Genomic DNA, 21,862 nt, shown 5'->3' with positions numbered 1-21,862 from the left:
ATGATTAGTCAACCCAGTAGCCTTGACATTCTATATTGTTCCTCTTTTCTACTCATTTCCTTCTCTATTTGGTCAGCCATGCCCATTGGTCAAAGGTGAGTATGAGACAAAGAAAGTCAAAATTGATTTTTAAAAATCAGTTCTTGCCCTGGCCAGTTTGGCTTAGTGGTTAGTGCGTCGGCCTGCAGACCAAGGAATCGCAGGTTCGATTCTGGTCAAGGGCATGTACCTCTGTTGCAGTTCGGTCCGGCCCTGGTCAGGGTCGTGTGGGAGGCAACCAATCGATGTGTCCCTCTCACATCGATGTTTTACTCTCTCCCCTCTGAAAATGGATGGAAAAATATTCTCGGGTGAGGATTAAAAAAAAAAATCAGTTCTTCACAGCATGTGTAAAAGTGTGCGTTATAAGTTGAAATGAGGCATTTGAAGTATTTGTCATTTTCATTTACTTTTGTTACACCACTGGTCAGGATAATTTAAAGCTGATTGTAATTCAGAATCAAGTCTCACCATGTTCTAGTTATCAAAACAGCCGCCTTCCACAGCCATGAATGGCAGTGAGCCCAGCAGCTTGGGCTGTGTGACCAGGGCTGTGTGCAGACACTTGGCACTCATCTAGAAAGCAGGTTAGGCCAGGCGGCGATTGTTGAGGGTGCCGGTCATTTCCCACATCTGTGTGACCTCCACCTTCAGTATAGCTTGTCAGTGACTGCTCCTGGGGACATATGTTCCTGAGAGGTGTTTTTTCAAAAGATGTGTGTGGCAGCAGGAGTTTTTTCACAAGAAAAGCTAATTAAAAAGTAGAGTCTGTGAAAAGTGTCACCTCAGATTTAATTGTTTCAAAAAGCAAATTTTTCATTTGCTATTTTTCATTTTGAGATACATTTTAATGTACTTCTGAAATGTCATCTTCAAAATTTGTGTTATTCACCTGTGGACGTACATGGGATCTTCTAAAATAGGGCCGACCCGTCTTTGAACAGTGCCTCATTCAGTGACTGTCATGAGCTGCTGTTTGGACTTGGCCTTTTTGGGCAGCTACCCAGGCACCTAAGGAGGCAAGCTCAGCCCAAAAGCAGAGGTTCATTTGAGATGTTCGGAAGAATGTTCTCTTGAGCTGATGGGATCAAGGGTTTGGAAGAGAGCACAGTGATGGTCAGGCTCCTTCTGTTCCATAAACACGCATGCCCACTCATGGCTGCTTACCCCTGGATGCTGGGTCAGTCACATAATTTGGTGTGTGACTTGTATCAGAAATGTCTTTGGTAGCTTATCCCCATTGTGAAACATAGCACATTAAATCATTGTGGGTCTGGGTGACACTCAGTTAAGAATTAATGTAAGGAGAAAGTTCAAAATGGACTAAGGACAGGTCTGAATAAGATACTTCTCCTCTTGCTTATACCTAGAGAGAGAAAGGTAAATATACGCTTGTGCTTTGCTCATAGTAACATAAGTCACTAATGATCTTTAAAAGCATATTCAGGTATTTATGCATCATAAATATTAACTATGCTAGAGTGCCTCCATTTTATTCAACCCAGGGAGGAAAATTTCCACAGAAAGTATTATGGGGTGGAAAACATGCTGCCAGAAAAACTTGTGTGCCGCCAATCAGTCTTAGGAGCGCACAGCACTTGTTCTTTTTCCTGCCTCACCCCTTCCACGCGTGACTCGGGCGACAGAGGTCTGGACAAGGCAAGGCAGCGAAGGCTCCTGTTAAAGGTGGCTTATTAGTCTAACCCTTATTTTCTGTGTACTGTCCCCAATGTTTGTCATTCTAACAAGACTATTAAATGTGTATTCATTTAACTCTGCCAGTAGGAATGTAAGATTTTAAAAACTGTACCTGTCAATTTAGTCTCTCTTCTAAATGACAGAACAGTTAACCCTAAATTCCTAACCTTGAGTAATTGCTTAGTTTTCACCAGTGCAGGTTCAGGACTCTGCTGTTGTAGTTGGAACTGAAAAAATGGGGAGATATGGGGGATTTAAAAATGTTCGTCTTGCCCTAGTCAGTTTGCTCAGTGGTTAGAGCATCGGCCAGAGGACCAGTGAGTCGCAGGTTCCATTCCAGTCAAGGGTAAGTTGCGGTTTGGTCTCTGGCCCTGGTTGGGGTTGTGTGGGAGGCAACCAGTTGATTTCTCTCTCTCCCATCGATGTTTCTCCCTCCCTCCCTCCCACCCTATCTGAAGAAAAAAGTTTTTTTTTAAATTAGTCTTACCGTCAGACTCACTGCCCACTGAATGTCAACTCAGGCCTTAGAATAACCCATCCTGGTAACTCTTCAGGTCTGTTTTGGCTGCCTCCTGTCTCCCTGAGGCCCTGGTATCCCGCACCATGTTTCTCAGTTGTTCTAGCCACTGGCACATGGTGTTTCTGTGACCCAAGTTTGTTCTTCTACCATTTTGGTTCTCCTTCTCCTAGTCACCTTTTCTGACATTTTCTTGGGTCAGGGAACTTACTCCGTTGGAAAGTACATCTTACCAGGTGCTTGGGCTTTGGATTGAAGCTTGCCCTAGCGTGGTATGCCAGCTGCTTTTGTAGCTTCAGCTTTGTTGATCAGCAGTAATTTAAGAATAATTTTGAGAGGTTCTTCTCCTTCTTCCAGGGGCAGACACACTCCTCAGAAAACAAAGAGAGCTCCAAATGGAGCCTCCCGCTATCAAGATGGCCCGAGAGGAGCTCGTCCCTGATTGTCCCTGGGTACCCCAGTGTCCAAATTTGTCTGGCATTTTACACTCTGTGTGTGGCAGGCATTGAGCTAAGGGCTTTCATATACTCAGTCTCAGCTCGTACAGTCCTGAGAGATCAGAGTTTCTGATGCTTGTTTACAGATAGGAAAATCAAGTTAAGAAACTCGAAGATGTTCATGCAACAATTAAATGTAGCGCTGTGATTCCCACCAGGGTCCTGTGGGATCCGAGCGAGCAGAGCATGCTTCCCACATTGTGAGGCCTTTGAGGAAATGACATTTGTGTTTGGACATAGCATCCAGTTTCCCAAAGGAGGTGAGGTTCTTTTACCTTTTAAACAGCTGCCAAATTTACCACCACCCTAGATGTATCTCTATCAGAGTGAGCTCTTTCTGAACTCACCCCCCTCGACCCCTGGTCCCCCCAACCCCACCGGTCCTGCTCTTCCACACAAGCTGGTCCTTCTGGCCAGGTGGCTCCTCACTGCTCTTCCAGCACCCTGCATGCTTGGGCCCGCTTCGCCCCCACCTGCCCCACACACACCTGCCTCCCCTGCCTATTTTCAACAGCAGAATAGGGGCCCAGGAATAGGGGTCCCTCCCCCAACCCACACACTGCTGGCAAGAATTACTGAGGCAGTGGACTACTGGCGATTTGTCCAGTCCCCTTAGGTTTGGCAGGAGGTCAGGGAGGACACAGTAAGCAGGGAGGTCTCTGGCATCCCCAACCTGAAGCACTCTCTTCCTGTCGTGTGTGTGTGTGTGTGTGTGTGTGTGTGTGTGTGTGTGTAGCAAAGGTGCGACCCGTGTTCCCAGTCGTGCCCTCCTGCCTGTGTTAGGAAGAAGGCACTCGAGTGGCCTTTGGCTCTGATGCTTGGACAGTCCCAGGTGGTTCGCATTAGCTCCCGCTTCTCTTTGCCGCCCGTGCCCTTAGTGCTGTCCCACTGCTGGGCTCACCTCTGCTCCTGCCACTGCTGAGCTTGTCACATCCTGCTGTGTGTCTTCACCCCTACTGTCTGGGTCCCCGAAGGAGCCCAGTGGCTCACGTTTAGCATCCTAAAATAGAGCTTCACCCTTTCATTTTGAGGATGCATTTCATTGAGGAACTTGAAGCAGGTTTCTAAGTGACCCAGGCCGAAGGGGCCTCAGGGACAGTGACTAGTGTCGCAGTGGAGTCCAGTCTTCACGCTGCCTCACTTGTCCTCTTAGCTAAGGTACACATATCCCTAATGCCTCTGCACATGATGAGTTTCCTTATGGAGCCTCCTTCCCCCTTCAGAAATCAAGGCAGCCTTACCTCTGCCCTCTAATCTCAGGGTCCTCAGGAAGTTCAGGTATGTTTATGAAAAGAGCAGCCTGCACTGAAATTCCAGAAATCCTGGTAGCTAGACGTGCAAGTGTATGTCTCCCCACCTCTGCCTGTGTCTCTGTTCTCCTAGCAATTAGATCACAAATTCTGTGAGACCAGGGCTTGTGGTTTATTATTATTATTTTTTATATCCTCACCTGAGGACATTTTTCCATTTTTTGTTCAGGTAGCGTGGGGTGGGGGAGAGAGGAACAGAGAGAGAGAAACATCGATGTGGAAGGGACACATCGAGTGGCTGCCACCCGCACAACTGACCAGGGCCGGGGACAAACTGCAACCGAGGTACATGCCCTTAGCGGGAACTGAACCTGGGTCTCTCAGGACCATAGGCCGACGCTCTAACCGCTGAGCCAAACCGGCCAGGGCGCTTGTGGTTTATTATACTCTCAAGCTCCTTGAGTCCCCACAGAGCCTAGCATAGTTTCTTATCAAAGTAGCCTCCTTGCCCTGGCTGGTTTAGCTCAGCCGTTGGAGTGTTGGCCCATGGACCAAGGAGTCTCGGGTTTGATTCCAGTCAAGGTCATGTACCTCGGTTGCGATTTGTCCCTGGCCCTGGTTGGAGTTGTGCAGGGCAACCAGTTGATGTGTCTCTCTCACATCAATGATTCTCTTTCTCTCCCTCCCACTCTATCTGAAGATAAATAGAAAAAAAATATATATCCTCAGGTGAGGATTAAAAAATAATAAAAAGTGGCCTCCTTAAATCTATCGTGCTTGACTTGTTGATTTCTCACACACAAACCTGCACCCCTTTCTTGTTCATCTTGCAAGTTGGTACTGATGGTAACAAAACCCTTAGAAGGTGAGTTGCAGCCAATTCATTGCTACGACTGAACACAATGAGCCGCATCTTACCATTTCGTCTTCCTGGAAGTTGCTGGATATGTTAGGGAAAGGGCTCTCGAAAGAGGGAAAGTGGGGCTGGTAGCAAGAAGGACTTTTTTTTAGTTCACGGACCGACACTAACCACTGAGCCAAACCGGCCAGGGCTAAGAAGGACATTTTTAAAAGCAGGATTACTTTGCTTTCAAAAAGAAAGGAAAGGCCACATGCAGAAGATATAAAGGGAATTGGCAAACGAGGGTGATGTGTTGATTAGATGAAAGGGAATTGCATTTCCTTCTAATGAGCTTCCAGATGTCTGTGAAGTCACAGGGAGCTTCCCTGGTTTTGCAGATGACATTTAGATGCGTCATCTCTCCATTCTGTCCAGTGTGATTTGGCTCTGCCCCTCCCCCTACCCTACCTGGACCAGGGCCGTCTGCCTGTCTGAGGAGGTCTCCAACATCACCCTCTATGTATTTTAGGCCACCAGGAGGAACCTCAGCATTTTAGCTATGGAGTTGGATGTTATGATGTAATGTGATGGAAAAAAAAAAGAGACTGTTTTTGTGAAAGGAGATTTAAGAGATGAAAGCCTCATTTCTCTAACAGCTGAAGAAACAGAATCCTGCAGAGCTGATGAGCACAGAACCAGGGTGGCAACCCAGGCCTTCAGATTTCAGATGAGTCCTCTTAAGGAGCAGGGCCTCCTCTTTTCTGGACATTGTGTCCTCATAGGTAGGGTGCTCACACCCCACCCAGCTCTGCCCACTGGGCCTGGGATCCCAGGGAGAGAGGACTGTCCTCTGACCTTGTAGTCAGTTTCCACCTTATAGGTGGAGATTTTATTGCACATTTGTTACATCAATCTATTCTGTCCATAACCACCTCTTTCTTATTAATACATTTGTTAAAAGTTTATTGAGTGCCTGCTCTGTGCCAGGTACCATAAAGACATGTCTCTTTCTTGTTCATCCAAGAAAGAAAGTAAAAGACGGAAACCACATCTCTTTCTTTCCCACTTACTTGGCGCGCTAGTGCCTGTGGTTTTCTGTTGGTGGGATTCCACAGCTGTGCTTACTCCCCCCTGAGAGGTAGTGCACGTGTCCCAGCCACTGTCCCCCAGCATGGCCCTGGAGGTGGCCTAAGGGAAGATAAAGAGAGGAGCTGGCTGGTAGGAAACCTGCATTTGCACCGCCAGCTTTGATAGTAAATCGCTGATTGACTTTGGACAGCCCTTTCATTTCCTTGCCTCTGTTTCCTCTTTTTTAAAGTAAGGGTGTTAAATTTCAGTGAACTCTGGGTTCCTTTGGAGCTCAGACTTCCAACATCTATCTGCCTGTCTCAAAGGCATAAAAGTGAGCTAAGATAACTAACCAGGAGAACTGAATTATCCCACAAAACAGTGCAAAAGAATAGATTCATCTTTGACCATCTTGGCATCCTGTTACTTTCTGCCTTAGAGCTTCTTTTCAGCAGCCCCAGTGAGCTAGCTGCTCAGTGCATTTGGAAAGTACCATCCTGAAGCCCAAGGCTCTGGAAGGCAGTGAGTGTGCTGCCCAAGTGCAAGGATCCAACAGCTGGCTTTGTGCTGGGAGCTGTTTCTTCTCATTGTTTTCCCCAGAGGGACCTCAGGCATGGCTTGGAGGGTTGGAAGGACTCTCGGGGGATACGAGGGCAGGCTAGGTCTTAGAAACCTGATAGGTTACCTGGTCCCCAGGGATGGAACCTGTGACCTTGACCCAATTTAATTGTGCTTTACCCAGCCACCTACCAGACCAGACTGAAAGGAAAAACAGCAGGATTTAGCACCTGCTCCTCCCCAGCCTCTCCCCCTCCCCCACATCATGGATGCCTGGTAAACAGTGGTTCCTTATCTGTTGCTTATCTTTAATTCCTAGAGACCAAAATAATTTATGCTTGTGAAATAATGTGAATTTATATCATGCTACTGAACTGTACACTTAAAAATGGTTAATTATTTTTATGTATTTTTACCACAATTTAAAAAAAACAAAAAACTTATTGATTAGGAGGGAAAGGAAACTAATTTATCTGGGAACTGCAGTATAAGGAGGGATTTTACAAAACCCACTCCATGACTTACACATCTAAATGATGCTTTTGTGGTTCAAAAATCTTCGAAGTCTTCCTCAGTAACTGCCTTATCAGTCTTGAACATATTCATAATTCTCTGTGTATGAGGCTACTTCCAAGCATTACCGTTAAAAGCCCTTTTGTATTTAATTGTTTAAAGATCTGTTTCTTTCTCCTTGAAGACAGTGTCTGGTGCAGTGGTGTTCAATAAGTGTTTTTATTTATGTATAATGCATGAATGACCACATTCGTGGTGTCAATCCTCAGCTCCCAGGCACCTTCTCAGAGGGGTATTCTAACAGGCTTTGTAAAGTCACCCCATCCCCCCATCACTCTCCCACGTTTCCCTTTCATTTCTTCATACGGTTAAGCCCTATATGAAATTGCTTTATTTTATTTATTTATTTGCTTGTGTGCTAATTATGGGTTTATGTTTTTCTCTTCCCATGGTAAAATAAGTCTTAGAAGGGTAAAGACATAAATGCATCTCTTCTGCTGAATGAGTAAATGAATCTCCAACCTGTGACTGAACTTTCCAGAAGTAGCAAAACTCGTTCATAATCAGTTTTGGAGCACAAAGTGATTTATTAAGATGAATAATGTCTTTGGGAGGCACAATACAAAGGAAAAATGATGAAGAAATGGTTCTTTCATTTTTCACACATGACTCTAACTAGGCAGTTTCAAACAAGAATGTTCCGTAGTCCTTCAGCAATCCATTGTCATTGAATTCTACGCCACTTTGAGGTGATTACTTTGTAATGTTCAGTTGAAAGTATAAATTTTTGTATGGTTTTCAAAAATTGCAATAAAATTTATATACAGTGAAATACCCTTATCTTAGGCACACAGTCCCATGAATTTTAACAAATGAATGCACCTGTGTACCTCATACTCCAATCAAGGTAGAGAACATTTCTCTTGCCCCAGAAAGATTCCTGTTGCCTTCTTCTACACAATTCTGGCCCTCCAAAAACCACTACTGTTCTACTGCCTTGGTTCTCCATGGACCCACCTCTATTTCATTTCCAGTCTGTCTGATAGAAGGGTTTTCCTCCTGCTATCTCAGACAAATAAGATAGTTTCTCAGTTCCTTTTCTTTTTCTTGGATTTTTTCCCCATGGAATCCTCTGTCCTGCTTCATTTTGGACTGGTTGCTCTCTAGGTCAGATACATAGCTTCTTTTCTGAGGCATTCATCATCTATATCAGGGTCAGAGCTAAGGATAATATGCCTGTGTGTATAAATATAGAAGAACACTTCTGTGAATTTGGACCTGTCTAGGTAGATTAAGAGTCATGAGTACACTTGGATACCTTCACTTCCATTCCAGGGTCATAGGTTCTTTCAAGTTTTTTCCTTTTCTGTGCCTGTAACTTCCTCTGTGACAGTAAGAAAACCGAGGTATGTGCCCTTGACCAGAATCAAACTTGAGACTCTTTGGTCCGAGGATCGACGCTCTAATCACTGAGCCAAATCACTGAGATCTTGCACTGGCACGATCTTTTAAAAGTGCAAGGCCTGATGTCTTTTCAAACCCTCCACTGGCTTCCCATTGTACTTTTCATTTTCTTGGGACTGCTCCAATTCAGGGAAAAAAGTCTGTCCCCTCTGATTTGAACTATCAGAGAGTTCCTAATTCCACTGTCAAAGCTGCTTACCATTGTACTTAAGAAAAAAATCCACATCCAGAAATACATCAAAAAAATTATTCACCATGACCAAGTGGGATTCATTCCAGGGATGCAAGGCTGGTACAATATTCGCAAATCAATAAACGTGATACACCACATAAACAAAATGAAGAATAAAAACCACATGATCATATCAATAGATGCTGAAAAAGCATTCGACAAAATCCAGCATCCATTTCTGATAAAAACACTCAGCAATGTAGGAATAGAGGGATTATATCTCGACATAATAAAGGCCATATATGAAAGACCTACAGCCAACATCATACTCAATGGACAGAAACTAAAAACATTTCCATTAAGAACAGGAACAAGACAGGGATGTCCACTTTCGCCACTCTTATTTAACATTGTACTGGAAATCTTAGCCACAGCAATCAGACATGAAGAAAAAATAAAAGGGATCCAAATTGGAAAGGAGGAAGTGAAACTGTCATCATATGCAGATGACATAATATGGTACACAGAAAACCCTAAAGACTCCATCAAAAATCTACTAGACTTAATAAATGAATTTGGCAAAGTGGCAGGATACAAAATTAATGTCAAGAAATCAACGGCACTCTTGTACACCAATGATGAACTCACAGAAAGAGAAACTGAAAAAACAATCCCATTTACCATCGCGCCAAAAAAATTACAATACCTAGGAATAAACTTAACCAAAGAAGTAAAGGACCTATTTGCAGAAAACTACAGGTCATTGAAAAAAGAAATAGAGGAAGATATAAAAAAGTGGAATCACATACCCTGTTCATGGATTGGAAGAATTAATATCATTAAACTGTCCATACTACCCAAAGCAATCTATAGATTCAATGCAATCCCCATCAAAATACCAATGGTATACTTCACAGAACTGGAACAAATACTTCAAAAGTTCATATGGAACCAAAAAAGACCCCGAATAGCCACAGCAATCTTGAAAAAAAAGAACAAAGTAGGTGGGATCACAATACCAGATATCAGGTTATACTACAAAGCGACTGTAACCAAAACAGCCTGGTACTGGCACAAGAACAGGCATATAGACCAGTGAACAGAACTGAAAACCCAGAAATGGACCCAAGGCAATACATTCAATTAATATTTGACAAAGGTGGCAAGAGCATACAGTGGAGTAAAGACAGCCTCTTTAATAAATGGTGTTGGGAAAATTGGACAGCTACATGCAAAAAAATGAAACTAGACCATCAACTTACACCATACACAAAAATAAACTCAAAATGGATAAAAGACTTAAATGTGACCCGTGAATCCATAAAAATTCTAGAAGAAAATGTAGGCAACAAAATTTCGGACATCATATGGAGCAGAATTTTCACTGATACATCACCTAAGGCAACAGAAATAAAAGAGAAAATGAACACATGGGACTACATTAAACTAAAAAGCAAAAGAAATCATCAAAATGGAAAGGCTACCCACTGTATGGGAGAACATCATTGCCAATGATGTATCAGATAAGGGGTTAATTTCCAACATATAGAGAGTGCTCATACAACTCCACAAAAGGAAGACAAAGAACCCAATTAAAAAATGGGCAGAGGAGCTGAATAGACACCTCTCCAAACAGGACATACAAATGGCCAAAAGACATATGAAGAAATGCTCAACATCACTGATCATCAGAGAGATGCAAATTAAAACAACAATGAGGTATCACCTCACACCTGTCAGAATGGCCGCCATCAACAAATCATCAAACAACAAGTGTTGGCGAGGGTGTGGAGAAAAGAGGATTCTAATACACTGCTGGTGGGAATGCAGACTGGTGCAGCCGCTATGGAAAACAATATGGTGCTACCTCAAAAAATTAAAAATTGAACTTTCATTTGACCCAGTGATCCCACTGCTGGGAATATACCCTAAGAAGCCTGAAACACCAATCAGGAAGAATATATGTACCTCCATGTTCATAGCAGCACTATTTACAATAGCTAAGATCTGGAAACAGCCCAAGTGTCCACCAGTAGACGAATGGATCAAAAAGCTGTGGTACATATACACAATGGAATACTATGCAGCGGTAAGAAAGAAAGATCTCTTATCCTTTGAGACGACCTGGAGGGACCTGGAAAGTATTATCCTAAGTGAAAGAAGCCAAGCAGAAAAAGACAAATACCACATGATCTCACTTATATACGGAATATAATGAACATAACAGTCTGAGGAATTCAGTAGACCCAGAAACATGGAAGTAGGTCACAGACTGACATCCCTCAGAAGAGGGGGTGTGGGGGTGGGGGGGTGGGAAGAGATAAACCACAGAACTTATATGCATGTATGCATGACCAATGGACATGGACAACTAAGCCGGGGACGGGGCGGAGGTGGGGTGGGGTGGGGGGTGCCAATGGGGTAAAAAGGTAAAATATCTGTAACAAAAAAATAAATAAAAAATTCATTTAAAAGGAAAAAAAATCCACATTCCACCTCTGTATATGGTAATCAATCCTGACTGCATATTAGCATTATCAGGGGAACTTTTAGAAGCACTAAGCCTGGGCCCCACCCAAGTCCAATTAAATCAGAATATTGGGGATATGACACAGGCATCAGTATTTTTTTAAGTTCCCTGGTGAATCTAATAGGCAGTCAGCCTTAAGAATCATGCCTCTTCTAACCATCTTCATACTATCTTCTTCCCTTTCATGACTGGTTCCTTTTAGCTTCTGAGAGTAACCTTTCCTTGATCACCTTATCGAAAGTAATGTGTCCTGTCTTCACTTATTCTCTGCCGTGTTACTCTTGTTGAACACTTCTTAGCACTATCATTATCTGCAATCATCTTATTTATTCATTCTTTTTTTTGGTTCTCACCAAGGATATTTTTCTATTGATTTCCAGATAGAATGAAAGGGGGGAGGGGGGGGAGAGAGAGAGAGAGAAAGAGAAAGAAAGAAAGAGAAACATCAATAACATCGATGTAGGAGAGATACATTAATTGGTTGCCTCCCACAGGACCCCAAACAGGGCCGGAGACAAACTGCAACCAAGGTACGTGCCCTTAGCGGGAACTGAACCCAGGAATCTCTGTTCCGCAGGCCGATGTTCTTAATTGCTGAGCCAAACCGGCCAGGGCTATGCATTCTTTTTTTAAACATTAGGGTGTAATATTCATGGTCACTCTTGCTCTTTACTACACCTTTGTGCCTAAATTGGTGATTAATAAGTATTTGTTGAATGGCTGCGTATAGAGGGGAGATGAGCCAAGTGAGGGACCTGCCATACGGGAGTGAGGAAGTGAGAGATTCATTTGGACAGGAGGTGAAATGGAGCAGATGATGGAGTCTTGATGAATGGAGATGATCTGAGAAACCAGGTAGAGTAAGCAGCTTTGACAGTGGAATTAGGAACTCTCCGATAGTTCAAATCAGAGGGGACAGATTTTTTTTCCTGGATTGGAGCAGTCCCAAGAAAATGAAAATGACAGGTTTCCCAAATGGAAGAGCAACCTGTAGCATAGAGTCACTTTTGATGTTTACCATTTTTGCTATAACTTACACTTTGAGACTCTTATTTCACCTAAATGTTGGTAAGAGTAGCCCTCTGGACTCAACTGTCTCCCACACCATCCCCTTCATTTTAATAACATACTAACTCAGGAGAGCATCTGAGATTCCTACCAGTTCACACCACTCATTTGGTTGTAGCTGCTTTTTGATATATACCTTCGATACCTCTCTGCATCGTGACACATTCAGAAGCCTAATTGTTTACCATATTGAACTATGATCATCTCGCTTTAAATATTGGGATTAATTGAAAAATTGTGTTCTTGCTTATCACAGATTTGTAGTGAGGATATTAACAATTTCTTGACAAAACTTCAATTCTGTTGTGTGCACATCATTAGAAGACAGGGCTCTTTGGAAAAGACTACTTCCAGGGGGAGAAGAGGAAGACCAGCTATGAAATGGGTTGACTCCACAGAAGACATAGGCATGAGTCTACAGAAGCTGAACAGGGCTGTGGAGAGTGGGTCATTCTAGACATTACTCATTCATAGATCACCATGAGTTGAAGCCAACTCAACAGCACATGACAATTGAATTACTACCATGTTCCTTGCAGTTATTAGCAATTGAATTTATGCAGTCTTGATAGTACATGATTAAAACTCTAGATATAGATATGCTCTACCACTGCCTAATGCCAAGCAAAATGTTCACTTTTACAAATTCAGCGTGGCAATTTTGTGCCTTTTGATAGGAGTTTTACACGTACCACAATTCCAGAGGAGACTTAAGAGGTAAAAAAGGGTTTCAGAAATGACCGGTTTATGAAGCATAATTCTGTGATGAATAGCTGCACAAAAATACTGTTTACAAGAGTACAGATTAATTCCTCTCTGAAAGTGAAGCAAAGTCTATATTGTAACAGTTTTATAGGACATCGAGAGATGAAACTGGTTGTAAGAGACTAAATTATTGTTTCCTAGCTTGCCTCCCCATCCCAGGGTGAAGTTGAAGTCATTCACTCAGGCAGCCCGCATTTGCTAGGAGACCCAAGCAAGTGTGTGCCAATGCTAAAGACTCTTGAGACCTGGGGGAGGTTTTCAGCCTGGTGTTTCCTCTGGATCTCTTACACACTTTGGCATTCTAAATCGGGAGCGGTATTTCCTATTCCAGTATCTTTCAACTATGGGCCTTGATGCAAACCTATAGTGATTCCATAGGATAAGACCCCATTTCTCCCTGTAAAAAAAACAATAGTGAAATTTATTAAATCTTTGAATACTGACAATTTAAAATTTTTGAGAAGGTAAATTTAACTTTCTACTTGTAGCATGTCCAAAATTGTATGTCTATTTTCTGGGTAATTTTACATAGAACAAATTATAAGAAAGGTCTAGAACCCTATTAGCAATTGCCTAACATTTTAATTATAGCTTGTATCTATTCACTGTGTGTTAATGGCTGCTTTACACCATATGTGCCTCTTACAACAGGATGCCTGATAGGCATGGGGAATGAGGAAAATTATTACAGTGAATTACCTATTGTAGGTGTTCAATAAATATTTAATATAAAATATGTGTTTACAGCCCTGGCTGGTGTGTGCAATGGTTAGAGCATTGGCTGTGCACCAAAGGGTCACAGGTTCAATTTCTGGTGAAGGGTATGTACCTGGGTTCAGGTTTGATTCCGACCCTGGTTGGAGGCAACCAATAGATGTGTCTCTTTCACGTAGATGTTTCTCTCTTTCTTTCCCTCCCTCCCTTCTACTCACTCTAAAAATCAATGGAAAAAATATCTTCTGGTGAGGATTAACAACAACAAAATATATGTTTATGGACAGGTTAAATTGTGTACTCTCTCTACCAGATAGAGGATGGGAAAACATCCGTTGATATATGTATATTTAGTGGAATTTTGAAAATAAGTTAAAGCCTTTCCTTAAAGGCTCATGAAGGAAACACATAACATCTTTTTACTGTGGAGGGTGCTTATAGCATTGCCAAGAATTATTGGAAATTTTATTTTATTATTTCCAATTTTTAGGTGCAAATATTTGTATGTATAAGATTTGCTACTCCAATTTAAAATTGTTCCAGAATAGTGTTTTTTATGCATGGAACTTAGAAGAAAGGAGGGGGGGAGGGGAAGAGAAGAGAGAGAGAGATGATATAAACTCTTTTAAAATATCTATCTTAACAGTACAAGGTGACTTGTAGAAAGTATATATATGTGGGTGAAAGTCCAGATTCATTCTTGCAAAAACACTTACTCACTGACTGTAAGGTATTAACTAATAGGTGTTAAGAGGTTGGGTTGCCTTATTTTTTTTGGGGGGGGGTCTGTCCATTCTCCAAAGGAGCAGAGATGAAACATAGCTCTTAATGAATTTTAAGTCCTTTAGTTATTAAGAGAATAAAGCTCTAAGATCAATCCACATTTTTATTATATAGTAAACCAAAATATGCATATTCTAATGTACTGTCTGCTGATTGTCTCAGATTCCATCCTAGTATTCTAACAGAATATGAGCATGTATATTGCTAATATCTTTATATTAGCCCAGATAAAATAAAAGATTGTGTGTTCTCTTATACCTTGACAGGTTGGTACAGAGGATATACTCTCCAAAATAAATCTAAAAAGGTATGGCCTATCTTTCAATTTTGAGTAAATCTGTCTGCTAGTTTTGTGTTGTGCTATCTGATCCCATATCTGCTTTCTGCTATCTCTAGACCTAGTTTGCTTTCTCTTTGATGGCTGTTCTTTAGATGTGAAAGCAAACCCTCTGACCTCAATGCTTCAGTAAAATAGTGCAAATACTATCAACCATTTTTCCCACCAGCCGACTCAGGATAAAGGCCTGCAGGTGATTCGCAGACCGTGAGGGCCTCTGCAGGCTTCTTGCTCCAGGTCCCTCGAGCTAAGCAGTATGGTGACATGGTGACACTGTTATGGTTGGCTCTGTCTTTCCCAGAGGGACCCATGCTTCTTTTATCCTCCTGTTTCCATGCGGAAATCCCAGAACTAAAGGGTCTCCCCATTTCCACCTGATTTGCTCCTTCATTGTGAAGTGGACCCACCAGAGCAGTAGTTTTCAAACTGTGAAACTCACAACACCAATAACACATCATAAACTCAATATAGTGGGTCATAACCAGCTTTCCAAAACACAGACTGGAAAATAGAAAAGAAAATGGAATGCCATGGTAAGTATTAGTTCATGAAACTTGTTTTGGTTCATATTTTTACATACTTTATAAAGTATTTTATGTATAGTAAATACTGGGTTGCTGTAAAACTATCTCATCATGGGCAAAGAGTGTGAAAAATACTGACCCTTTTCCCAGTGCCAAGCTACTAATCGTCAAGCTAAAGAAAATCTGATTGTGTTGACCCCCCAGTGTGTTCAGGTCAAGTCAGCTCTTTCCGCTTGCAGCACAGCAGGTCAGCACTTTCTTCTAAAGAGCCTTGTTGGTAGAGCTGCATTATTTCACACTCAGTTCACATGTAAAACAGAATTAGGAAAGGGATCAGGGCATCATTAGAATTTATCAGGAGGTGAATAAAAAAAAAAAAAAAGCAAAACAAAACCCATAGCTCTTATCTTGAGATAAAAGTAATCCTTGCTTACAACTCTCAGAGGAGCTCAGGGCCCAGAAAAACACCTTTCCTCAAGCTTCGGGCCACCAAAAACCAGGACTGACCTGGTCAAGCTTTCCACCTTGCTGACTCCTCAGTCACTTTCAGTATTTGTACTTGCCTGTGTACACGCACACACTTTGTTAACTTTGACAATTTAATAATCGACCAAAATAAAGGAGTGTTTGCTTGTAATATGAATATCAACTCCCACAATTTTGTTCCTTTGATTCCTCCCCAATCCGGATGCTGAAATTTTCTACCCACAGACTCTTGCTTGTACCACGTCTTCATTTCCAGCTTAATTATTTTCATTTAATGTCTTGCTAACTTTAATTTCTCCAGGCCTTCAAATAGGAACCTAAGATGGCATGGCCTAAAGCAGAGACCTTTCTTTCAGGATGCTGGTTACACAGAGGACCTGGTGTTTACAACCACTTCTGCTTCTTGGTTTGGGTTCAACCCCATCCGTGTTCATTTTACTCACAATTATGGAAGTGGTAGTTATTTCAAAGCACATTAGAGTTATTTTGAAGTTTCAATTTATTAAAGAGCAAGTGACTTATGTCACATAAATCCCTATCCTTTAAAAAGTTAATTTTTAGAAATGAACAATACACATACAAAAAAACTACTCTGAATTAAAATCATATGAATTTAAAGAACAAATGAAATTCTTGATTTTTAACTAGTGACTGGGAATCATTTTGAAACAAGGTCCCAGACCACAGCTTTGCCTTTCACACCATCTGCAGATGTAAGGACCCCATGCAGAGGCCCTCTGTTAGCATACCCCCTGTATTCCCAGGCGCCCTGGGATTCCCAGTACAGCGGATGCCATCTAGCTCGTGCCTTGGGTGCCTGCTTGGAGAGTGGGCGGATGGGGCGCCAACTGGGATCCGAAGGACGTGTTCTGATTATGGTTTTAATTTTTTTGTACTTTTTAAAAACTCTGCTTAAATCTTAAACCTCACCCTGTGGAAGAATTATTTTAGTAAGAACTTCTCTTAGTTTTTGATAATTAACACTTTGTAATTCAACAAAATGGTGGCATACACAAGGGTTGTGCATCTACTTGCTGGTTTTTAAGTTGAAATAGCTTTTTTGTTGAGAGATTCAGGAAAAATAGAGGGAATTTTAAGTCAGTTGTCATGAATTATGCTCAACTTTTGACACCCCTTCATTAACACATCTGTTTGAAAGGCTCTCTTAAAGTTGTTTTCTTCTTTTGCCAATACTTAGGGGAGGAGCTATTTGAAAGGCCTATTATTTTAATGGAAATTTTTGGTGTCATTTATAAGCAGCCATGGCCATTTAGAGTGGTGATAAAACAAGCAGTGGTTTTACAAATTGAAGAAGCCAAGAGCTTTTCAGAAACTGATATTGATCCTGGCAGGATTGTGCAGGTGTGGATAAGGGCAATATCTAGAAAATCATCATTTTATTTTATTTTTTTACTCAAGTGAGTAGATTACATTGAGAAAGGAAAAGCAACACGGAGAGATAGGCTGTAAGTCAGAACTACACTGCCCGGTTATTCTGGCTCTCTGTGTGTCATGATGGCACAGGACAAGTTCTACAAGCCTCTGGTTTTACCAGAGCAGTTCATATCTGGTTGGATTCTGCTGTCATGGGAGGATGATGCCTACAAATAACAGAGTGGATACGACAAAGTAAGTATTCTCTGAATATGGAAATCATCGTATCTATAGATCCAGTATAAATAACTTATCAGCTTAGATGTCACAAAATCAGGCACCAGTGTTTATATTACAAGTGCTTCTTTCTTGGGTTTCAGTTATTTAGAGGAGACCCATTATCAGCTTATGAATACATGAAAATTTTAAATGGTCCTTTACCTTCTTTTCTTTTTTTATTCCTCACCTTTGGATATTTTTCTGTTTATCATTAGATAGAGTGGGAGGGAGGGAGAAAGAGAGAGACAGAGAGAAACATCGATGTGATAGAGACACATCGACTGGTTGCCTCCCGCATGACCCGACCAAGGCTGGGGACAAACAGCAGCCGAGTACGATGCTCTTGACCAGAATAGAACTCGAGACTCACTGGTCTGCGGGCCAATGCTCTAACCACTGAGAAAACTGGCCAGGGTGGTCTTTTACCTTCTTGATTTAAAAAATTTTCTGAAAGGGTAGTCCTTGGGACTAGCAGTGTTACTTCTTATTTTACCCTCAAATATGGCTCTTTATAACTACCACTTCAAGTGGTTCCTCCTCATCTAATAGTCTACTTTTTTTCATGAGCTCTGGACATATTTTTATTATAAAATATACATAACATGAAGTTACTCTTTTAATCATTTTAAAATGTACAGTTCAGGGGTATTAAAAACAATGTACAACCATCTCCATCATCCATCTCCAGAACTTCCATCTTCCAAAATTAAAGCTATACCCATTAAAGACTAACTTCCCCTCTTCCTCCCCTCAGCCCCTGGCTAACCCCCATTCTACTTTCTGTCTGTACGAATTAGACTTCTCTAGATATCTCATATAAGTAGAATCATACAGTGTCTCTTCTTTTGTGTCTGACCTGAGTTAGCATCATGTCTTCAGGCTGAGTTCTGAACACCAAGCCTGGTTCTCCACAAAGATGGTAGTTAATACAACATTTAATTTAGCGTCTCAGAAGAAATACCCAAAGTTCCTTAGGCCTCCTGAGGACATATATGAAGCTTCAGAACCCCAGAAATCAGGCTCAAAAGGCATTATACACACATTGTATTCTTGTTTGTCTTTAACTGACCATTTTTTCCAAAATCACTCTGAATTCCATTCCTATAATGAAAGAGGTCATGTTGCCTTGCCTATGTATATGTCCTGTGTCTTACTAATAGCAGGACTGGGGCAGTGATTTCTTACTCGGGCACCCTGCTCCCACCACAAAGCAAGCAAGGGAAGGTATGTGGTTGTTTTTGCCTGGTGGGAAAGAATGGCCTTTTGCTTCTGACTCAGCAGTGATAGGATCTACCCTATTATCATCAATGCTGGGAGATGCTCAATCTCAAATTTTCTTGCCGTTTCCTGTTTTATTGGCAAAGGGTTAAAAAGAAGAAAGAAGAATATTGTATAGATCAATATAGCATACAAAACTAGACACACATCTGATTCTGGTTGAAGTTCACTTGTTTTCTGTCTGTGAATTAATTGAGGATCTCTGGATATACAGGAAGGAATCTTTTTTTTTAAATCTTCATCCAAGAACAGGTGTTTTTTTTTTGCATTTGTCTTGAGATAGAGCAGGCGGGAGAGAGGGAGGAAGAGAGAGAGAGACATCAACGTGAGAGAGATACATCGAGTGGTTGCCACCCACACGACCCCATCCAGGGCTGGAGACAAACCACAACTGAGGTACGTGTCCTTAGCGGGAACCGAACCCAGGCCTCTCTGGTCTGCACGCCGACACTTCAACCGCTGAGCCAAACAGTTTAGGGCCACAGGAATCTTTGACCTAGTCCCCCAGGCAGCAGGATGTCTCTCTCCCACCTCTGTGGTGAGCCACCCCTGACATGAAATGTCCCCAAGCTCCCACTTACCTTTATAGGCACAGAGCTAGGAGCAGTTGAGCCAATGGTGCCTGTTAAGCAGGTTCTCTTACCTCTCCTGGCCCGGCATGCACAGTACTATGAAAGAGAACCCCAGTGCCACTTCCACATGGCAGATTCTCTGTTTATGGGTGAGTGCATCACACAGTTAAACAGCAGAAGCTTTGGCATGGAAGAGAACTGACATCCATGGCTTACTTCCTGTTAGTTAGATCTGATCTTCATTTCTTCAGTTTCTACTGACTAGCTTCCAGTCTTTCCTTAGGTCTTTGTGGACTTCAGTTTTCCCCTGGGCAATGTCACAATACTGATGGAAAATTGCCTTTTAAGTGTATAGAATGAAGATTAATTTGAGACTGGGAAATGCTAAAAATAACCAGATAACCAGTACTAATTTATTTGGGGCACATTTGGTTACAGTGAAAGTGCTGAGAGGAATCACTATAATGTTATGGGCCACTAAGTACAAATACAAAGCCCTCCATCTCACCATTACGTGAACTCCTTTTAAGAGAGTCATCTCATGGCGAGTAGGGTCTGAAGGGGCTGAGGGTTTCACTGTTAAACTCACCATCACTGCAGCTCTAAGCTGACCTGGGCGTGTTTGCCAATTCATTTATCTTAAGCTCTCTGAACCCAAATCTTAATTTACACCTTTTCAATGTTTCAGCCATGATTTCATTTAGGCAGCCTCAATGTGATTGCTGTTCTGCAAGCCTGACTGCAACCTGCAGCTACTGTCCAGGCATCCTTTCTCCCTTCCATTCATTCTTGCAGCTGTCTGTGCTCTTTCTTTTGGGCAGAGATTACTATGACCATATAACTGAAGTTTTTCTCTCTGTAGGGTATTTTCCCTGAAACGTATATCCATTTGAAAGAGGCAACTGTGGAAGACCGAGGGTAAGTTCCATTTTGGGAAAACTCCTAAAAAATGATGAAGATGTAAAATTATCATTGAGGAATGCCTTATGTACATTATTTCTTTCAACTCATTAATTCTACTTCTCATATGAAAGAAAAATAAAACGTTTTCCTGGCTCAATTCCTTATTCAAGTCGTCTTTTTTTATAATTGTTCCTCCCTGGCATCCTTCCCCAGGACAAAAAGACAGGTGATGAAGGAACAGGGGGTCTTTACCTTCCTCTTGCACTACCTGCTCATCGATGCATGCACATGTGTGTGCACACACTTGAACATTTGACACTCTTTCTGATAAGACCTGAGATCCCGTTTGGGAACTCTGGGAGATAGATGATGAGCACGCTGTCTCCTGCACTGGTCAGCTCTGGATCTTGGACACGTCAGCTAGCCTCAGGCCACCTCGGGCTTGGAGAACAGATCTGGCCCTAAGTGTGTCCTGAGCTTGATGAGAAATTATGAAATAATGTATGAATGTGCTTTACAGTAAACTTCATTGTGTTTTGGATGCTGACTTGTTCCCCTTACCATTTGTCCTGGAAAGTACTGCCTCAGTAGCAGTTAGGAGGAGGGAGACAGTCCACCTGAAGAGGGAGAGAGAGGCCACTTGGTTGGTGAGCCCACGGCAGGGGAGTTCTGGGCGAATAAGGAGTGCTGGAGCCAGGCTGGAACCCCAGAGCTGATATTGAGTAGCGTGGGCCATAGTCTCAAAGCTGCCAAGAACATTTTCAGTCGTAAATTCTGCTTCCTTGTTGTAGAGACGAGAGGTGGAGACATGCCCAAATTCCCACAACTGCTCAGAAGCAAAATCAGGCTGAATAATCTGCCCTCTTGGAGATTCTTCTTTCCTGTGGCCATTCCTGGGCGCACTCCATTGTCACTGGCCACAGCTGCCTGGGTGGAAAGGAAGGGTGGGAGGCGACTCCCTCTGATTGGAGTTGCCACATAAAATGCAGGATGGCCAGTTAAATGTGAGATTCGGGTAACAGTAAATAATATTTTACAGTATGTCCCAGATATTTCATGAGACATACTAAAAAATTATTTGAATCTATCTGAAATTCAGACTTAACTGGGCATCTTGTATTTTTATTTTATTTTATCATTTTATTTATTTTTTAAAGAAAGAGTAAGGAAGAGGGAGAGAGATGGAAACATCAATGAGAGAGAATATTGATTGGCTGCCTCCTGCATGCCCCCCACTGGGGATTTGGCCCACAACCTGGGCATGTACCCAACCGGGAATCAAACCAGCAACCTCTTGGTGCATGGGTCAATGTTCAGCCAGTGAGCCACACCATCCGGGCAGCATCTTGTATTTTTAAGTCTGAACAACCTACCACAAATTCCTGTTCATTTGCTTGCTCTCACTCTCCTTTTCTCCTTTTGATAATCAAAAAATACCAGAGAGGATTTATCTGACTACATGTTATAAGTCTCCTATGAGTAAGTGAGGAGTTTGATATGTATACAGTTTCTGTGCTGTGAGGCAGCAGAAGAGAAATCCTAGTGCCATTCCAGAAAACGGCATTTCCCCGATCCCTGCCAGCAGTCTGTGAGATGACAAGCCCCAGGACCCTGTGCGTGCACACTTCTCCA

General features: G+C 42.1%; 1 protein-coding gene across 2 annotated transcripts in view; it reads left to right on the top strand.

Annotated features, from left to right (window-relative positions):
* Positions 1-21,862, top strand: part of DOCK5 (dedicator of cytokinesis 5) — a 234,853-nt gene that overhangs the window by 75,039 nt on the left and 137,952 nt on the right. For both annotated transcript variants that reach the window (XM_036240517.1, XM_036240516.1), the window contains exons 3-4: positions 14,744-14,784; positions 20,190-20,245. In XM_036240517.1, coding sequence (XP_036096410.1) covers positions 14,744-14,784; positions 20,190-20,245 — 97 coding nt within the window. The remainder of the gene's footprint in view (positions 1-14,743; positions 14,785-20,189; positions 20,246-21,862) is intronic.

This window comes from Molossus molossus, unplaced genomic scaffold, assembly GCF_014108415.1.
Source record: "Molossus molossus isolate mMolMol1 unplaced genomic scaffold, mMolMol1.p scaffold_m16_p_4, whole genome shotgun sequence".
Classification (NCBI taxonomy): domain Eukaryota; kingdom Metazoa; phylum Chordata; class Mammalia; order Chiroptera; family Molossidae; genus Molossus; species Molossus molossus.
This window is presented reverse-complemented; position numbering and strand designations above follow the sequence as displayed.